The sequence below is a fragment of the Nelumbo nucifera genome, chromosome 1 (assembly GCF_055504915.1).
Source record: "Nelumbo nucifera cultivar China Antique chromosome 1, China Antique-T2T, whole genome shotgun sequence".
NCBI lineage: Eukaryota > Viridiplantae > Streptophyta > Magnoliopsida > Proteales > Nelumbonaceae > Nelumbo > Nelumbo nucifera.
In genome coordinates, this window is record NC_142649.1 from 33600279 (window position 1) to 33618942 (window position 18664).

The 18664-nt window shown below is 40.4% G+C and overlaps 1 protein-coding gene across 1 annotated transcript in view; it reads left to right on the top strand.

The window, feature by feature from the left end:
- Positions 1-17933, top strand: part of LOC104612083 (protein TIC110, chloroplastic-like) — a 41962-nt gene extending 24029 nt beyond the window's left edge. Inside the window, exons 12-15 of the mRNA XM_010279399.2 lie at positions 91-245; positions 1748-1873; positions 16407-17375; positions 17474-17933. Coding sequence (XP_010277701.2) covers positions 91-245; positions 1748-1873; positions 16407-17375; positions 17474-17716 — 1493 coding nt within the window. The 3' untranslated portion in view covers positions 17717-17933. The remainder of the gene's footprint in view (positions 1-90; positions 246-1747; positions 1874-16406; positions 17376-17473) is intronic.
- The last annotated feature ends 731 nt before the right edge of the window (positions 17934-18664 follow it).

The window sequence follows — 18664 nt, forward strand, 5'->3', positions numbered from 1 at the left end:
AATGAAAATAGCATATAACCTGGTTCAGTTTCTGTTCATGATATTGTCTTGTTCCATATCAGATCTATAACAAACCTATTTTCATATCAGAAATTTATAGGCAAAAGCTTCAGCAATCTGTAGCTAATGGAGAACTAAGTGAGGAGGATGTTGTTGCTTTGCTGCGGCTCCGAGTTATGCTTTGCATTCCTCAGTCAACTGTTGAAGCAGCCCATGCACATATTTGTGGCGGCTTGTTTGAAAAGGTGAGTCTCTCCGAATCCTATGTAACTTTTTATTTGTTAAATAAGAGTCCTGGTTGTCACAGTAGCTTTGCTTAGGCCCACATGTGGAGAGGTTGAAAACTCCTTTCTTGATTACCTTCACACCTTTTCTTTCCCTTGAACTTGTTATATATCTCCATTAAAATGAAATCTGTGTCTGACACCGAGATGGAGGAGCTTGCAAAGTAATTATATAGGAAACAAACAATTGTGTTTAGGACATCATTCCTCCAGCCACACATCACACACTTCAAAGACTCCAGTTTGTATCTCCTCTTTGAAAAATGACATTTTAACTTCAAAAACCAGATATAAACACATGATATGAGCATATTACATGGGATACCATGCACATAATATTTATATGGGAGTCTAGGAAATGGAGTCATATCATGTTTCCTGTATTTGCTTGTATCCGTAACTCAGTATCCATTTCTAGGCATTGTATTTAGGACATCATTCCTTCCGTCTCTAAATGGGTTTCCATCGAAAGATTATAGCACTTTTTGTTATGATTGTCCAGTGCTGTGTAGGTGCCAGACTCTATACATCATCTTACTAGTTTAGCACTCAGGAGTCCACTCCTTCTAATGGACAATCTCTACCTGCACCTCTTCTTCTAAAGCCATGATGTCATTTGGCTTAAGTTATTTCTGCATAAAGCCATGATGTCATTTGGCTTAAGTTATTTCTGCATAAAGCCATGGTTCTCTCAAGCATGTTTTGGATATGGTGAAAGTTCAGAAAATGGAGTTTTCTTGTAAAATGATGTCCATAGAATATTTGTCTTAATTTGCTATTATATATTTTATTAGTCTTTGTTTAGCAGACCCCAAATAGTTGGGATTAAGGCTAAGTTGAGTTGTAGCCTTTTCTGCTGAAGAGAAAGGCTATTTTGCATTCTTGGACAGTGATACATACTCTATTGAGTTTGATCCTGGAAGGTGATTTGAAGGTGGTGGTTAGCTGATTGAAGAAAGAGGACAGTGGTTTGTGGAACTTTAACAATGAAAAGAAACAGTTCTTATGGCTGTGTAGGGACATTGAGATTCAGTACAGCTGGGTGAAGAGGAGTGCCAACTCATTTGCGGATGGGTTGGCCAAGCAAGGAGTGAATAGGGGGTCTGTATTTTGGGCTATTTTTATTTTTTTCTCTTTGTATTCTGTTATTGGAGAGCTAAGATATTTTATCTCCCCTCTTGTATCCATATTCCCTCTTTTCTTTTAATTTAATGAAGCTGATGTTATTGATAAAAAAAAAAAAATACAAACTCTGTTGAGAAAAATTGGAATACAGGATTACTGCACATTAAGATAGTTTGCTTTATGTCATCTTTAACTATGCAGTAACACTTGCAATTTCATCTTGTTTTTGATATGTAACATGGAGTCTCATATTACTTCACCAGATGTGCTGCATGCCTTAGTTCCATGTGTGTGTGTGTCTAAATTTGGAACTGATACATGTGATGATCATTCTGCAGGCTGTGAAAGATGCAATTGCATCAGGTGTTGTTGGATATGATGCTGATGTCAGAGCTTCTGTGAGGAAGGCTGCACATGGCTTGCGCTTAACAAGGGAGGCTGCAATGGATATTGCTAGCATGGCAGTAAGTATCTGCTACCATAACTTCTCTATCTGTTGAATGGGATTTAGGTTGATAGGTATTCTCAGTCTTCCAAGGGGTCCAACTTTCTTTTTTTGCTATTAATTGTTTCAAATTGTGTTTGTATTACTGCTGATGAAAAAAATTGTGTTCGTGTTACTGGATTTTCTTATCAGTCATCTCATAGGAGGTAATGTTGCATGGACTTGGACACCGTAATTGGAATCTAACATGTATTTGGGAGTCCAAACTCAGTAAGCCTAATAATGGGGGATTCATGGACATGTCTCACTCTCACATAAATAATATTTTATTGTATACCAAATTTTATCAGATTTTAATATTATTCTTAAAATCCATAAAATTATACAAACAATAACATCTTAAATGGTTAAATTACAATTTACAATTGACAAGTTCTACCCACAGCCTTTACCTATTTGCCACATGGACACACTAGTTGTTTTTCATTAGTTTCCTAATTAACATCTGACATCAATTGGAAATGATCCAATAAATAATGGGTTATAAGTTAGGTCTAATCCAGGGAAATGAAAATATTAGTCCTCTATTGGATTGTTTAATGGACAACTAAATGCTTGGTCCCCAAAACATGAAACTGATCAGAATATTATTGTATACCATCATGATTGCCTCTGGGAAAATTTTTATTAATTTATTGTTATCATGTAAAATGGAGGCAAGTCACAGTTGCCTTTTCTTCCTTTGTTGGAAACCCTCTACAAAGAAGACAAAAAACTAAGTGCTAGTACTTAAATTTAAATAGCATTTGGACATGAAACATGAGAATTCATGAATAAAAGGTTGGATGAGTTCTACTGTCTGGGTCCCATGGTGATGAGTTTTAAAAGGAAAAATGTCTTTTAAGCTATGCCACCTGGATATGGCAGCAAGAACATGGTATTGGATATGAAATTTACACCAAAAATTGAAGTACCTGACATGACACGGTACCCTTTTATAGGTATCCAGGTATCAATAACCATAGGTTAGAAAGAACTATGGAGGAAACGAGTACATTGACATGGCAGAATCCTTATGTCAAAAGCGTGCTTTGGTAGGGAAACCAATTAGTCGTTTCACAGAGAACTGGTGAAGATGGAGAGAGGCCGAAGTGTAGGAATGTTTCAGAAGGTGAACAGGTGGAAAACTGAGTTGAAGGTAGAGACTAAGTGATTCTTGTTTGATCTTGGAAGGGCTGGAGGTAGAAACCAGCTGAAAATTAGAGAAGGTAGAAGGGTGACAGTAATTTTAACTGATGCAGCAGTACTGTGGTTGAAAGGTTTTCTCAATGGAGTTACATTTTCCGTAAGGAAAGAAGGTTGGAGGAACTCTTTGGAAATCCATAGGAAGAGATTTGAAGTAGAACTGAGAAGGAATGGAAAAGGATGGTTCATAAGTGTCACTGAACTATTTGATAATAGGAGGCAGTTGGTGTGCTTTCCGGAAGGGAAGGAGGGACAGGGCTGGTTGGAGGTTGCAAATAAGTTACAGGAATATCTATTACATACTGATTTATCAAAAAAACAAATATCTATTACATACTGCTGGTGGACTGATAAAGGTGCAGGATGCAAACATGGAGGTGTCCAGTGAGCATAAACCCATGACCCAGATAGCAGTGGACAGAAGTGAGGAAGTGCAAGAAGTTCCAAAACAGAGATCATCCTCTGGTGGTGAGATATTTGGCAGTTCGATGGAGATTCTTAATTGAGGCGGAGAAAACTATTTGGGAGAGGAGAATGGTAATAACAGCTACTAAAGAGGTGAAAAACTGGAGGAAATTGCTGGACACAGTGGCCTGTAACTTAGGCACTTCGGCTAATATAGCTTTGAAACCATTCTCTGATAGGGAAGCTTTAATCGATGTTGGTGAAGAAGAATGGGACTTCACCACCTTTGAATCTGAACTGGGTTTGCTTCAGCTCCAGAAGTGGAAACTGCTCTGTAACGAACTGGAACAGCACTCAGGAAGTTTTTCACTTAAGATATTTGGCCTTCCGTTTCACTTGTGGAGCGAGCTGAACTTGGAGAAACTGGTTACGATGCTGGGAGGAACTGTGGTGGAGTTTAACCTTCAAGATCTTGTCACTGCCGAGGTCAAGGTTGCAGGAGTGAAACCAGAAATGATACCCAGATTTGTTGAAGTGTTTTCAGAAGGATACTGGTATTGTGTGTGGCTAGTCTTGGAAGTGGAAGCGTCTCTTTGGGGAAGAGGTTCCAAGGTTGAAGATGCTGATGTCGCGGGCTGGTATACACGTGGTGCACACTTGGTGGTGAACAACAGGGGCACGTAGAGAAGTCCCCCTGGGGAAGCTTAAAAGTTATCTAAGGAAAACCAAGGTTCAAGTAATCTTTGTAGAGAACACTGATGTGGACCCCACTGCTGTGGTCCTCACTGTGTTCGTATGGCAGCATATTTTTTGTTAGTTTATTTTTATTAGTTATGTCAGTGTTAGTTGGTAGTTATTTCAGTTTGTTATTACAGCTTGTTATTTCAGCTTTATTATTAGTTTATTTGCCATGTAACCAATAAGGGCAACTCAGCCCTTTTACAATTAGTGAACATATATAAGTATTAAGAGTGGGTCGGCAGATCTACTGATCAACCCTCTCTCTCTTTTCAAAATCTCTTCGTGTGCTTCTTCTCTTTTCTCCCTCTCTTCTTCTCTTCTGAAATTTCTTATTTCTTTTCTTTGAATTCAAGACTGATTATAGTCTTGATCGACTACTTGGTATCAGAGCCGACCTAGGAGCTCTTATGTTAGTCTATATAGATTGACTACATGAGAATTTCCTAGGTTTAGAAGTGTTTCAACAAAGGAGGATTGGCTGATTCTTGGAGGTTACTGGTAGTGTGCGGCTGCTACTAAGAAGATTGTAGAAGGCTGGGAGAGTTCCAGTAGTCAAGAAGAATCAGAAAAGGCTTCGAATCCTCAAGATTAGGGTTTTGCATCAGACAGAAGGTGGTGGCTAGAGATTTTCATTCATAAAGTAAGTTTTTTCTTGAGAATAACCTTGGAAAAAATCATCTTGGTCTATTCTGAGAGGTTCGGTTGGAAAATCTGTTTTTTTTTTTTTTTTTTTTTTTCCTTTAGGGTTTTGAGAGAAAATCCTAAAATTCAGAACTGTTGTTGGTTTCAGATCAGATTTTGAACTGGTTTCATACAGTGTTTTCTTTGTTCTTTGGAAGACCTAGGCTGGCTGTTATCAGTTGTTTGCGTGCTGTTTTTCTATTACAGTAGTTTAAAAGGTTTTTTATTATTAATTCTTGACCAAGAATGGAGTTCAAGAATCAGGGGGAAGGTGTTTTTGGGACTAGCAATTCTGGTAACATGTCTGAGAATGCCTTTCAGATTATAATTGTGAAGTTTGATGGATCAAACTACTTATAATGGGCTCAATCGGCCATGATGGCCATTGGGGGTAGAGGAAAACTTAGCTACTTGTTGGGAGATGTGAAAGAACCAACTAAGGAGGACCAAACTTATACCAAATGGGTTCAGGAGAACTATTTGGTTATGACATGGCTGTGCAACTTTATGTAGCCACATATCAGCCGGAACTATTTGTGGGCAAAAATAGCCAAGGAAATCTGGGATGTCATGAAAGAGACTTACTCCCAATCCCTTAATGTTGCTAGAGCTTATGAATTGAAGTGTGAGGTTGACAACCTTAAGCAAGGAGAGAAACCAGTCTTGGTTTACTTCTCTACCTTGAAATCTTTGTGGCATGAAATTGACCACCTAGAAACACTTGAGTGGGAAAGTCAGAAGGATGCACTGACTCATAGAAAGCAAGTTGAAACTAATAGGGTTTTTGAATTCCTAACTGGTCTAAATCCTGACTATGATACTGTGAGACGACAAATACTAACAAGGGACAATGTGACTTTGTCTCAAGCCTACTCCTTAGTGCATAGTGAAGAGACTAGGAGAAAGGTTATGATGTAGCATCAGCCCTTCCCACCATCCTTAGCAGCAATTAAACCTAAGTCTGGGGGTGATACAGAGAGGGATATAAAGAAAGAAGATAAGTGGGATCTAGTGTGTGAACATTGCAAGAAACCTAAGCATACTAAAGACACATGTTGGAAGCTGCACCCTCATCTAGTTCCAGCAAAACTGAGGAACAAAAGGGGTAATGCTCATATGGCTGTTAATACTGATTCTGCATCCTCATCGGGGCACAAAAGGCATGCCTCTAGACACCCTAGCTGCTGTCCGGGCTGCTCTAACTTAGTTGGAAAAGGAAGTTGGGAATTCAACTCAATCATCTTAGCCACCATCAGCTCCTCCCACATCAGCCTTTGCTCATTCAGGTACTCGGGCCTCAGCTTACCATGCTTCAGCTCCAGGTAACATTGAACATTGTTGGGTAATAGACTCAGGTGCATCTGACCATATGACTAACTTGCCATCACTATTCACTACATATCACTTATCTTCTGGTAGAGATAAAGTGTCAATTGCTAATGGTTTCCTTGTTCCCATTTCTGGCAAGGGAGACATCAAGTTGTCTAATACCATTTCCTTATCTTCAGTTCTGCATGTTCCTAAGCTTGATACTAACTTGTTTTCAATCAGTAGTATTACAAAACATCAGAATTGTTCAGTAACTTTTTTCCCTGACCGATGTGTTTTTCAGGACTTGGAGACAAGGAAGGTGATTGGGACTGGCCGTGAGACGAATGGGACCTATCTGCTTGGAGAGAGTTTTCATTGGGAAGATCGTGAAGATAGGAAGTCTTTTGTTTCTCAGTCTGTTAGTCAGGTTATGCTTTGGCATAATCGGTTGGGTCATTTATCCTTTCGGTCTTTGAAGAGTTTGTTTCCAAATTTGTTTGAGTCTGTTCAGATGTCAAATTTGAGATGTGAGAGTTGTGAGCTTGCAAAGCATTGTAGAACATCTTATTCCTTGAGTAATAAAAGTAGTAATTCTTTTGACATTGTGCATACCGATGTTTGGGGCCCGTATCACATCACTTCTATTGGGGGGATGCAGATATTTCTTGTTGTTTGTTGATGACTATACCTGTTTTTCTTGGGTTTACCTTATGCGTTCTCGAGATGAGGTTCCTGCTTTGACTCAGATCTTTCATCAGATGATTTTAACCCAGTTTGGGGTCAAAATCAAAATCTTCAGATCCGATAATACGAAAGAATACTTTACCAACCCATTAGCCTCTTATTTGCTTGATCATGGAATTATTCACTAGAGTACTTGTCCTTATACACCGCAACAAAATGGGGTTGCTGAGAGGAAGAATAGGCACATATTGGAGGTGGCTAGAAGCATTATGTTTAACTCCAATGTGCCTATTTGTTTTTGGGGAGATGCTATTCTTACAGCAGTGTATCTCATTAATCGAGTTCCTTCACGGGTTCTTGACATAAAGCCTCCATTTACCCTTCTATACCCCGATAAAGAATTGCCTACTATTCCCCTTAAAATCTTTGGTTGCACTTGCTTTGTTTAGATTCTTGGACTTCATCGTTCCAAATTTGATCCTAAGGCCTCCACATGTATTTTTCTCGGTTATGCACAAACTCAAAAGGGTTATTGTTGCTATGACCCTACTTTTGGGAGGGGTTTTGTCTCGATGGATGTTACTTTCTTTGAGGAGGTACCCTATTACCCTAGGGTTTTTCCTCAGGGGGAGAGTAGTGAGAGTGGGGTTAACTCATCAGAAGTTCCTTTACCTGTTCCATTGAGTGATGAGGGATGTAATGGGGAGGGTTGTTAGAGGTGTCAGGATTTGCGAGTCTATCACAGGCGGTGGAGGCAGGTTGATTTCGGTCATCAGTAGTCCAGGCTAGCCCCAGTTCCTTCTGCGGATCCAGATCCAGGTACCACAGTCCCTTTATCAGATCCAGGTCCCACTGAAATACCATCCACTGTTGCTACTTTACCTCCTTTGGATGACCTTGACCTCCCCATTGCAGTCCGTAAAGGCAAACGGCGTTGCACCACATCCACAACTCACTGCATTTCCCAGTTCCTGTCCTATGATCGCTTGTCCCCCTCTTACATGTCCTTTCTCACATCCATTGCTGATATTCTTATTCCCAGAACAGTGCAGGAAGCCTTGTCAGTTCCTGAGTGGAAAGATGCAATGAAGGTTGAAATGGATGCTCTTCTGAGGAATAATACTTGGGAGCTAGTTGACCAGCCTAAAGGAAAGAAACCGGTTGGATGTAGATGGGTATTTACTGTGAAACATAATGCTGATGGTTCCATTGAAAGGTATAAGGCCCAGTTAGTTGCAAAGGGATTTACTCAGACTTATGGTATAGACTACTTGGAGACTTTTGTTCTAGTAGCAAAGATGACCACTATTAGAATTTTGTTATCCCTTGTAGCCAGTTACTCTTGGCCCTTGTTCCAGATGGATGCTAAAAATGCCTTCCTCAATGGAGACTTACAGGAAGAAGTCTACATGCAGTTACCTCCTGGATTTTATGATGCAGAGATAGGAAAGAAGGTTTGCCAGTTGAAAAAAGCCTTGTATGGACTAAAGCAGTCCCCCAGAGCTTGGTTTGATAGATTCAGACAAGCCCTTGAAAAATTCGGCTATGTACAGGCCTAGTCAAACCATACATTGTTCATTAAAAGAGTGGACTCATCATTGACTTTGCTTGCTGTATATGTGGATGATATTGTAGTGACAGGGAATGATAACAGTGAGATTGAGTCTCTAACAACTCCATCAAGAGTTTGAGGTGAAAGATCTGGGAGAGCTACGATACTTCTTGGGTATTGAGGTTGCTAGATTTAAACATGAGATTTTTATTTCTCAACGGAAGTATGTTCTAGATCTATTGGAAGAAACTGTAAAGTTGGGTGTTAAGCCTGTAGATACACCTATTGAACGGAATCACAAGATCAGTGCAGAGGGTGCAGAGCCACTTGAAGACAAAAGCTATGTTCCAATGGTTAGTTGGGAAACTCCTCTATCTTTGTCTCACACGACCGGACATCAGTTTTGCAGTTAGCGTTGTCAGTCAATATATGCACTCTCCTAGAACTACTCAACTCCTTGCAGTTGAGAGGATATTAGCATACTTGAAGAGATGTCCAGGTAGAGGTATATTATTCAAGAATAATGATCACATGAAGATAGAGGTTTATACAAATGCTGATTGGGCTGGGAGTGTTGATGATAGAAGGTCTACCTCTAGATATTGTGCCTTTGTAGGAGGTAACCTTGTCTCCTGGAGGAGTAAGAAACAAAGTGTTTTTTCTCGTTCTAGTGTTGAAGCTGAATATAGATCTATGGCTAATGGTGTGGCTGAAATCCTATGGCTGAAGTCATTATTTGAGGAGTTGGGTATTGCTTATGAGAAGCCCTTAATGTTGTATTGTGATATAATCAGAATGCTATTAAGAGTGGGTCGGCAGATCTATTGATCAACCCTCTCTCTCTTTTCAAAATCTCTTTGTGTGCTTCTTCTCTTTTCTCCCTCTCTTCTTCTCTTTTGAAATTTCTTCTTTCTTTTCTTTGAATTCAAGACTGATTGTAGTCTTGATCGACTACTATCTTATCAAGGAAAAGTTTCCAAAAAATTTCAAATTAACTGGTGAGAAGGTGGGCCAGGCTTCCTATGCTGACGTGGCCAAAAAAGGGGTGGGCCGGTCAGTTATAAGGGGTGCAAGGGGGATTCCGAGCCAAACCAGGTGAGATACGGTTCAATGTTGGAGGAATTAGTTGACCTACATGACTGTTTAAGTGATCACATGGATAGGGGCTTGTTTCGTTTGACACTAGACCGAAAGAATGGTCTAGTTTCTTCTCCGTCGAAGCCTATTAGGGCTGGTTTCGACCAGGCATCGAAGTTTGGCCCCAGACACCAGTTGTAGTGGGCTGTGCGCTCAGAGGAAGACTTGCAAGGTGCGGAGCATTCCGTTTCAGGCTGGCGAGCTTTAAGGAGTGCTCAATCTAGTGCGATTGTTGGGAAGGAAGCGGAAATTGATTGGGTGGCTTGCAGCATGGAGGGGGTTGATGAAGTAGATGATTTGGATGGGTCTACCAGTCTAGACAATGCAAGGGGAGAGATCTGGTAGCTAGAAGAAATGGAAGACATGCTAAACCTAGGGCGCCTATTTTCGGAGGAAGCTGGAAATGAAGTCCTTTTTGGTGAGAAGTCCCGAACCATTGGAGAAGAGGAGGTCAATTTAGTATAGTGCAAACAAATGCTAGGGGAAGGAAATCTGCTCTCAAAGATAGAAGCTCCTTTGCCAAACTAGTTTGCTAGGCAGAAGGTTTGTAAGGAAGGACTTGAGGCTTCTCAGTGGCAAAACAGGAATGCTTCAGCAAGGAATAAACAGTTGGGTACAAAGAGTAGTCCCTGTGATTTACAACCGAAAGGAAATTTACCAGTTCAGTTCCAACTCGAGGATTTAGGACACACTTACAAACCAATACAGGGAGTGTCGGATTCCAATCTCAGACCCTGTAACCCTCCTCGGCTTCAGCAAAAGTCAGGTATCTGTGTCCATTCGTTTTGTATTACTAATGATTGTCGCTTGTCTGCTGTGCTAGATCCCATTCCCATTCCAGAGGATGAAGCCCGTGGTGGAGAAGAGGAAACAAGGGAGAGGAATAGAAGTGGTGAGGGTAGGGGTAAAGGTGAAGTGGCACAGGAAGGTAGAGGTAGAGATAGAGATGCAAGACTCTGGGAAATTTTTAGGAGGTTAGTGGATGAGTTTGGGGAAAATAACACACAAAAGGAGAGGGCAGAAGATTTAAGTATAAGAATTAAGATTACGGGGGTAGGAGGAAGTGAAGAAATAAATGAGGATGGGGGCTCTGAAGAGCAAGAGTTTTTGGAGGTGAACAGTGGCAGCCTTTGTGGGGAAATTGGGGTGCAAATTAAAAGACCCAAATGATCTCAAATTTTTTTTTTTTGCAAAAGGAGGGGGGTAAGGTAAGGAAGAGAAAACTGAATGAGGTTGAAAGATTGATGAGAGATTTTGGAGGGGATAAGAATGCTGGTATCAAGGGGTATAGAAGGATGGGGTTAAAGTAATGGGGCTATGGGTTTGAAGGGAAAAGAATAAGTTAGTAAAATGAAAATTGTCAGCTGGAATGTTAGAGTGGTGGGTAGTGCTAGGAAGAGGGCAGTAATTATAGAGGCAATAAAAAAGGCTAACCTGGATATAATTATGATTCAGGAGTCCAAGAGAGTAGAATTTGATGCTAGGTGGGCAAGGAGTATTTGGAGAGCTAGGGGGGTTAGCTGGGCTACTGCACCTTCAAGAGAAAACTGAATGAGGTTGAAAGATTGATGAGAGATTTTGGAGGGGATAAGAATGCTGGTATCAAGGGGTATAGAAGGAAGGGGATAAAGTAATGGGGCTATGGGTTTGAAGGGAAAAGAATAAGTCAGTAAAATGAAAATTGTCAGCTGGAATGTTAGAGGGTTGGGTAGTGCTAGGAAGAGGGCAGTAATTATAGAGGCAATAAAAAAGGCCAACCCGGATATAATTATGATTCAGAAGTCCAAGAGAGTAGAATTCGATGCTAGGTGGGCAAGTAGTATTTGGAGAGCTAGGGGGGTTAGCTGGGCTACTGCACCTTCATGGGGATCTGTTGGGGGAATAATAACTTAATGGAAGAGTGAGGTGTGTATAGCAATGGAGGGATTAATAGGTTAATTCTCAGTTTCGTTGAAATTTAAGCAGGTGGAGGATGGCTTTGAATGGGTGTTAACAAATGTCTTTGGACCTAATTATTATAGAGAGAGGAGGAATCTATGGGAAGAATTGGGGGATGTAAGGGGATTATGGGATGGACCATGGTGCTTAGTAGGCGATTTCAATGTAATTAGGTTTTCGGAAGAAACAAATAAGCCTAGACAGAGGGTGACCACGAGCATGAGGAAGTTTAATCAATTTGTGGAAAGCTTTGAACTTAAAGAGATTTCATTGGCCCGTAGTAGTTACACTTGGTCCAACTTACAAGTGAATCCCATTTGCTCTAAGTTAGATACGTTTCTTTTTTCGGTGGATTGGGAGGAACATTGGGGTAGGTTGGCCTCTAGAGCACTTCCAAGAGTAACTTTAGACCATTGGCCCATCATGATTGGTGTGGAAGAGATGGGAAGCACAGGGCTTGCCCCGTTCAGATTTGAGAATATGTGTCTACTTCACCTGGTTTTTATTAATAAAATCAAGGAGTGGTGGTTAGAGAGTGACTCGGTAGTAGAATGGAAAGGAATGAGGTTCAATAAGAAATTACAACTATTGAAGGGTAAAACCAAGGAATGGAACAATTAGAATTTGGGAGGTTGGAAGAAAGAAAGCAAATGGTAATTGATCAATTGGAAGAGTTGGACGGGAAGGAGGGGAGGAGGGATTTAACACAGGAGGACAAAGAACAGAGGTGGAATTTGCGGAAACAACTGGAGGATGAATTGTTTAAGGAGGAAATCACATGGAAATAGAAGTCAAGGTGTAGGTGGTTGAAGGAGGGAGATAGGAATACAAAATTTTTTCACTATTTGGCAAGTGGGAGAAGAAGGAAGAATTTTATTTCAAACTTGGAAATAGAGGGGATAACCTTATCTGATCAGGGGGAGATTGCTATGGAGTTTGCTAACCACTTTTTGTCTATATACAGGAAACCCTTAAGTAATAGGGTATGGATTGAGGGGACGGAATGGCCAAGGTTGAGATCAGAAGATAGGGAGTGGTTAGAGAGAAAATTTGAGGTGGAGGAGGTTGAGGAGGCAGTATTCTCCATGGATAGATCAAAGGCTCCGGGCCCAGATGGTTTTACGGTGGCATTATACCAGGATTGTTAGGAGGTTTTGAGGGAAGAGCTAATGATGGTCTTTGAAGAGTTCCACAGAAGAGGAGTGATTAACCCGGGGTTGAATTCCACTTTTATTGCTTTGGTTCCCAAGAAGAAAGAGGCAACACATCCAAGGGATTTTAGACCTATTAGCCTAGTGAACAGTCTATATAAGATCATTGCGAAGGTGTTGTCCATTAGGATTTGACAGGTGCTCAATACCATCATTTCAAATAATCAAGGAGCTTTTGTGAGGGGCAGGCAAATCACTGATCAAATTCTTATAGCAAATGAGAGTGTGGAGGACTTCAAGAGATCTAAGAAGGGGGTGGTCTGTAAGCTAGATTTGGAACAAGCTTATGACTTAGTAGATTGGTCATTTTTTGTTGGAGGTGATGCCTAATTTTGGGTTCAGAGATAGATGGTGCAGATGGGTGTTGGGGCATGTTAGGTCTTGCCACTACTCTATTTTGGTGAACGGAACGGTGCTAGACTTCTTCCCAACATTGAGGGTAATAAGACAAGGAGACCCCCTTTCTCCTTTTTTGTTCACCTTGATTGCTGAAGTTTTAGGGAGTTTAATCTCTAAGGCAGATTTTAGAGGGGTAATTAAGGGATGGAGAGTTGGCAGGGAGAGTATACCACTAACATACTTGTAGTTTGCAGATGATACGATTTTGTTTTGTGAAGGGGGGACATGAATTGGATTAGGAGTTTGAAACTTATAGTACAACTATTTGAGCAAATGTCCAATCTGAAAGTTAATTTTGATAAAAGTTGTGTTGTAGGTGTGAATATGGGGGGAAGTGAGATCCTTGAGTGTGCAAATATTTTGGGGTGTGGAGTATCGAATTGGCCTTTGATTCACCTTGGTCTTTCTCTAGGAGATAATCCTCAAAAAGGAAGTTTTTGGACTCCTGTAGTGGAGAGGTTTGAAAAGAGACTTGCTTCTTGGAAGAATCACTACCTATCTCTTGGGGGAAGAATTACCTTAATCAGGTCTACCCTAGCTAATCTGCCCATCTATTACCTTTCAGTCTTTAAGGTACCTGCAGGGGTGGCTAGCAAGTTGGAAAATTAATGAGGGACTTCTTGTGGGAGCCGAGGGAGGAAAAAAAGGATCATAGGGTTAGATGGGAGATGGTGTGTAGGAATAAGTAGGATGGAGGGCTAGGCCTTGGGAATATTAGGAAGAGGAATTTGGCTTTGCTAGGGAAATGGCTGTGGAGGTTTTCTTTGGAGAGGGAGAAACTATGGATAAAGATAATTTGTAGTATTCACGGGCTTGCAGAGAATTGTTGGGACTCTGGGATTCTGGTTATGGCTACAAGAGCATCACCATGGAAATCCATCCAAGATATTTTGCCTCTCTTCTCTCCTTGGATCAGGTATGATTTACACTCGGGTAATCTCATAAAGTTCTGGGAATATGTTTGGGTTGGGGAGACCCCTTTGAAAGAACAAATTCTGGCTCTATTTGCAATCTCCACCTTAAAAAATGAACCAATTACCAATTTCCTTGTTTTCTCAAACTCAAATTCCGGGTTTGCTTGGAACTTAGGTTTGAGAAGAGCACTCAGGGGCACAGAACTGGATAATGTTTCATCTCTTTTATCCATTCTTGATGGGATTTTCTTGGAGCCCACAAAGACAGATAGTAGGATCTGGTCTTTGTCTCCCTCTGGATCCTTTACTTGTGCATCCTTCTTTAAAGCCCTGATACAACCAGAAATTCCTATTGGATTATCATTCCCTGTCAAGGAAGTGTGGTGTAAACCTATACCTCCAATGGTTGGGAGCTTTTGTTGGGGAGTTTTCCTTGAAAGGATCAACACAGGTGACCTACTTCAAAGAAAAAGACCCAATAGATGTTTATCTCCACACTGGTGTGTTTTATGCAAAGCTGTTGGTGAGTCTGGGTACCACTTACTAATATTTTGTGTTTTGGCAAAAAATATTTGGGATTGGTTTGCTTCTTTATTTGGGTGCAGGTGGATACCTCCAACTAGTCATCAAAGCTTGTTTTCCTCTTCACCTTTTGAATGCTCAACGAAAAGATCAAGAATTATGTGGAGATGCGTGAGAGCTGCTGTTTGTTGGACATTATGGGAGGAAAGAAATGAAAGGTTCTCGGAAAAGGAGGGAGACTTGGAAAATATGGTAGATTTGATTCCTATAAGAGTAATACACTGGCTGAAGACTATGAAGGAGTTTACAGAATTTTCAACAAATGATTTGCTGAAAAAGTGGAAAGAAGTTGCTAGCTCAGTTATAAGGAAGAAGACTTTGATTCTCACGTGGAACTCTCCACCTCTTGGTTTTTTCAAACTAAATTTTGATGGCAGTAGCATGGGGAATCTAGGGCCTTTGGGTAGTGGGGGAATCCTAAGGGATGAGAGAGGTAATGTAATTAGCTTTGTTTTCTCTAGTCCAATTGGAGTGGGAGACTCCTTGAGGACTGAGGTGTTAGCAGTGTTGGAAGGGGTGCAAAGGGCCAAAGAAGTTAAGTTAAGAAACTGATTATAGAAGGAGATTCTGCGGTTGTTGTGGATTGGCTGAAAGAAGACACTTCCAAGATGTGGAGCTACAGCAATGAGAAGAAAATTCAAGTGGTTGATTAAGGATATGGAAGTCCTATGTACTTGGGTTAAAAGAAGTGCTAATTCCTTTGCTGATGGATTGGCTAGGCAAGGAGTTTTTAGAAATTCTGGGTTTTGGGCTCAATTGTAGGGTTCTAAGTGTTTAAATCAGATGTATCTCTATTCTGGGGAGTAATGAGTTTTTAGCTCCTCTTCCCTGTAACTTTTCTCCATTAATTAATGAATTCTGTGGTTATTGGTAAAAAAAAAATAATCATAGGTTACAAGTTAAAACATAAGAATTCATGAACAAAAAGTAGGATGAGTTCTACTGTCTGGGCCCCATGGTGATGAGTTTTAAAAGGAAAAATGTCTTTTAAGCTGTCACCTGGATATGGCAGCAAGAACATGGTATTGGATACGAAATTTACACAAAAAATTGAAGTATCTGACATTGATATGGTACCCTTGTATAGGTATACATGTATCAATAATCATAGCTTATAAGTTAATTCATGCAGCTAAAGAATAGAAGATAGAAAAACAAGCACATTCACATGGACAATCTTGCATAGAGGAACTTAGAATGAGGATTTGTAATTTTGTTGATTAGATGCAGTAGGCATTTTTTAATACATCTCCCTGATTTGTATGGTAATTGAATCAGACATATATTTGGCGAGTTGGATGCAAGTGAGTATTGACTTATGACTTCCCTCTAGATGTGGGGTGTCTTCATAAAATTGCATGTAGTCTATCTATCCAAAAAGGGTGATAATCATCATTATCATCACCATGAACCCTGTTCTGTTTAATGCCATATCCATTGTTAAATTATAATCAGTTAAATCATTTCTTACTACTTCGACCAATGCCTTTTTGGTCTACCCCTTGCCTTCTTGCTCCTTCAACTTACAGTAGATAACTTATTCTTCTGGATTTGGATTGTTTCTCATTACTTGGATCATCTGGTCAGCTTTATGATTTTTAGCTGATAGCCCATGCAAGAGGTGGTATATTGATAAAAAAATAATAGTAATAACATATTATGTGCTGGAAGCACATACTTGTCCTTGCATAAAAATTTACAACGCATACCAATTTGACACACTTTCTTCTGCTGTAAATGACTTCTATCCAGGTGCGCAAGATGTTTATGAACTACATAAAGCGATCACGATCAGCTGGCAACCGTACTGAGGCTGCAAGAGAGCTAAAGAAGATGATAGCATTTAACACATTGGTCGTCACTGAGTTAGTTGCAGACATCAAGGGGGAATCCTCCAACACTACAATGCAGGAGCCTGTTAAGGAGGAAGAAAAACAAACCGAGGAAGATGAGTGGGAGTCCCTTCAAACACTTCGGAAAACAAGATCTAGCAAGGAGCTTGTAGAAAAGCTAGAGAAGCCGGGTCAGATAGAGATAACTCTCAAGGATGACCTTCCAGAAAGGGATAGGACTGACCTTTACAGGACATACTTGCTTTACTGCATTACTGGGGAAGTCACTAAAATTCCTTTTGGGGCTCAAATCACCACAAAGAAGGACAACTCAGAATATTTGTTGCTAAACCAGCTTGGTGGGATCCTAGGGTTGACTGGTAAAGAAATTGTGGAAGTCCATAGGAGCTTGGCTGAGCAGGCTTTCAGGCAACAAGCTGAGGTGATTCTAGCAGATGGGCAGCTGACCAAGGCTAGGATTGAGCAGCTTAATGAAGTGCAGAAACAGGTAGGTTTGCCAGCAGAGTATGCACAGAAAGTTATCAAAAGCATAACGACAACAAAGATGGCAGCTGCAATTGAAACTGCTGTCAGTCAAGGAAGGCTCAGTATAAAGCAGATCCGAGAACTGAAAGAAGCAAGTGTAGATTTGGATAGCATGATCTCTGAAAGCTTAAGGGAGAATCTTTTCAAGAAAACTGTAGATGAGATTTTCTCATCAGGCACTGGAGAGTTTGACGAGGAGGAAGTCTATGCGAAGATCCCTTTGGACCTCAACATAAATGCTGACAAGGCAAAGGGAGTTGTTCATGAGCTTGCCAGGACTAGGCTGTCCAACTCATTGATTCAGGCTGTGGCACTGCTAAGGCAGAGGAATCGTGCAGGAGTGGTATAAACTATAAACCTTGAAAACTTGGTTACCCTAGTTTGACTAGTGCACTAAATTCTCTTATTTCAGTCTAGGTTTAATTGCATTTTTTGTTGCAGGTTTCCTCTCTAAATGACATGTTAGCATGTGATAAAGCTGTGCCTTCTGAGCCATTATCATGGGAGGTGCCAGAGGAGCTTGCTGATCTTTTTACCATCTACCTGAACAGTGAACCAGCACCTGAGAAGCTCTCTCGTTTGCAGTATCTTCTTGGAATAAGTGACTCAACAGCTGCTGCTCTGAGAGAGGTGGATGAGAGGGATTTGCCAATTAGGGACGAGGAGGAAGAGTTTATATTTTAGTCCTAGATTTTGGAAAACGAGATTGATGCGTTTCATTCATGCTGTCATACATAATTGATGCGGGTATTTTTCTTTCTGCCCTTGTGATCAGCAAAGGTAGATATCTTGTAGCAACAGGTGAGGAGAGTTAATAATAGTCGGCCGCTGTTTAGGTTATTAGTTCTTGCTTACGCTAAATTCATTTTGAATAAGAGTAAATTTTCTTTTTGCTTGATTATTTTTCCTTTTCTGCAATTACTTTTTTGCCCGTCTATGTATTATGGGGACACTAAAAAACATTTACCAAACAGTTGGGATTAGAAAGAGCTTGAATGTTGGCCTTTTTGTCATATATGCTACTTAGCACGTTTGAAAGTTGCCCAACATTCTTTCTTTTATCTCATGATTAATTCATTGATTTCCTTTGATTGAGGCCCCCTATGGTTGGCAGAGGCCTTCATCAAAAGCTAGTAACCTAGTAACCTATTAAAGCAATAAAATGATCTTTAGTGGGTGTTTTTCTTTGGATTTTGAGAGGGGGAAAGTTGGTCCCATTGATTCTCATCTCTTAGGTGGACTTTATTGGGGGTCGGGGAGACTTTATTTTCTTGATTCTCATCTCTTAGGTGGACGAATAACTTTTTCACTTGGGGGTAAAGTTGTAAACACCTGAATGGGACAAAAATGCCCCTTTTAATAATGGATTTTTATGGCTAAAATGGTCATTAAAATATTTACCTGGGAAATAAAAGAACATGGGCAAATGCACTTAGAATATTTTAGTGGGTTTTGACCATTGTTTTAAGACATCGACGAGGGTAAAAATTGGAATGCTCTATGAGTCCTGCTTTTACTAGCTAACTGGGTGGTTTGTTTGTTCAACTTGCCAAAACCATCATTTAATTGGGACCTAGAAAGGCCATCGGTTCCCGATTTCCACGGTCTGACTATGATTTGGGCCAAGTCTTA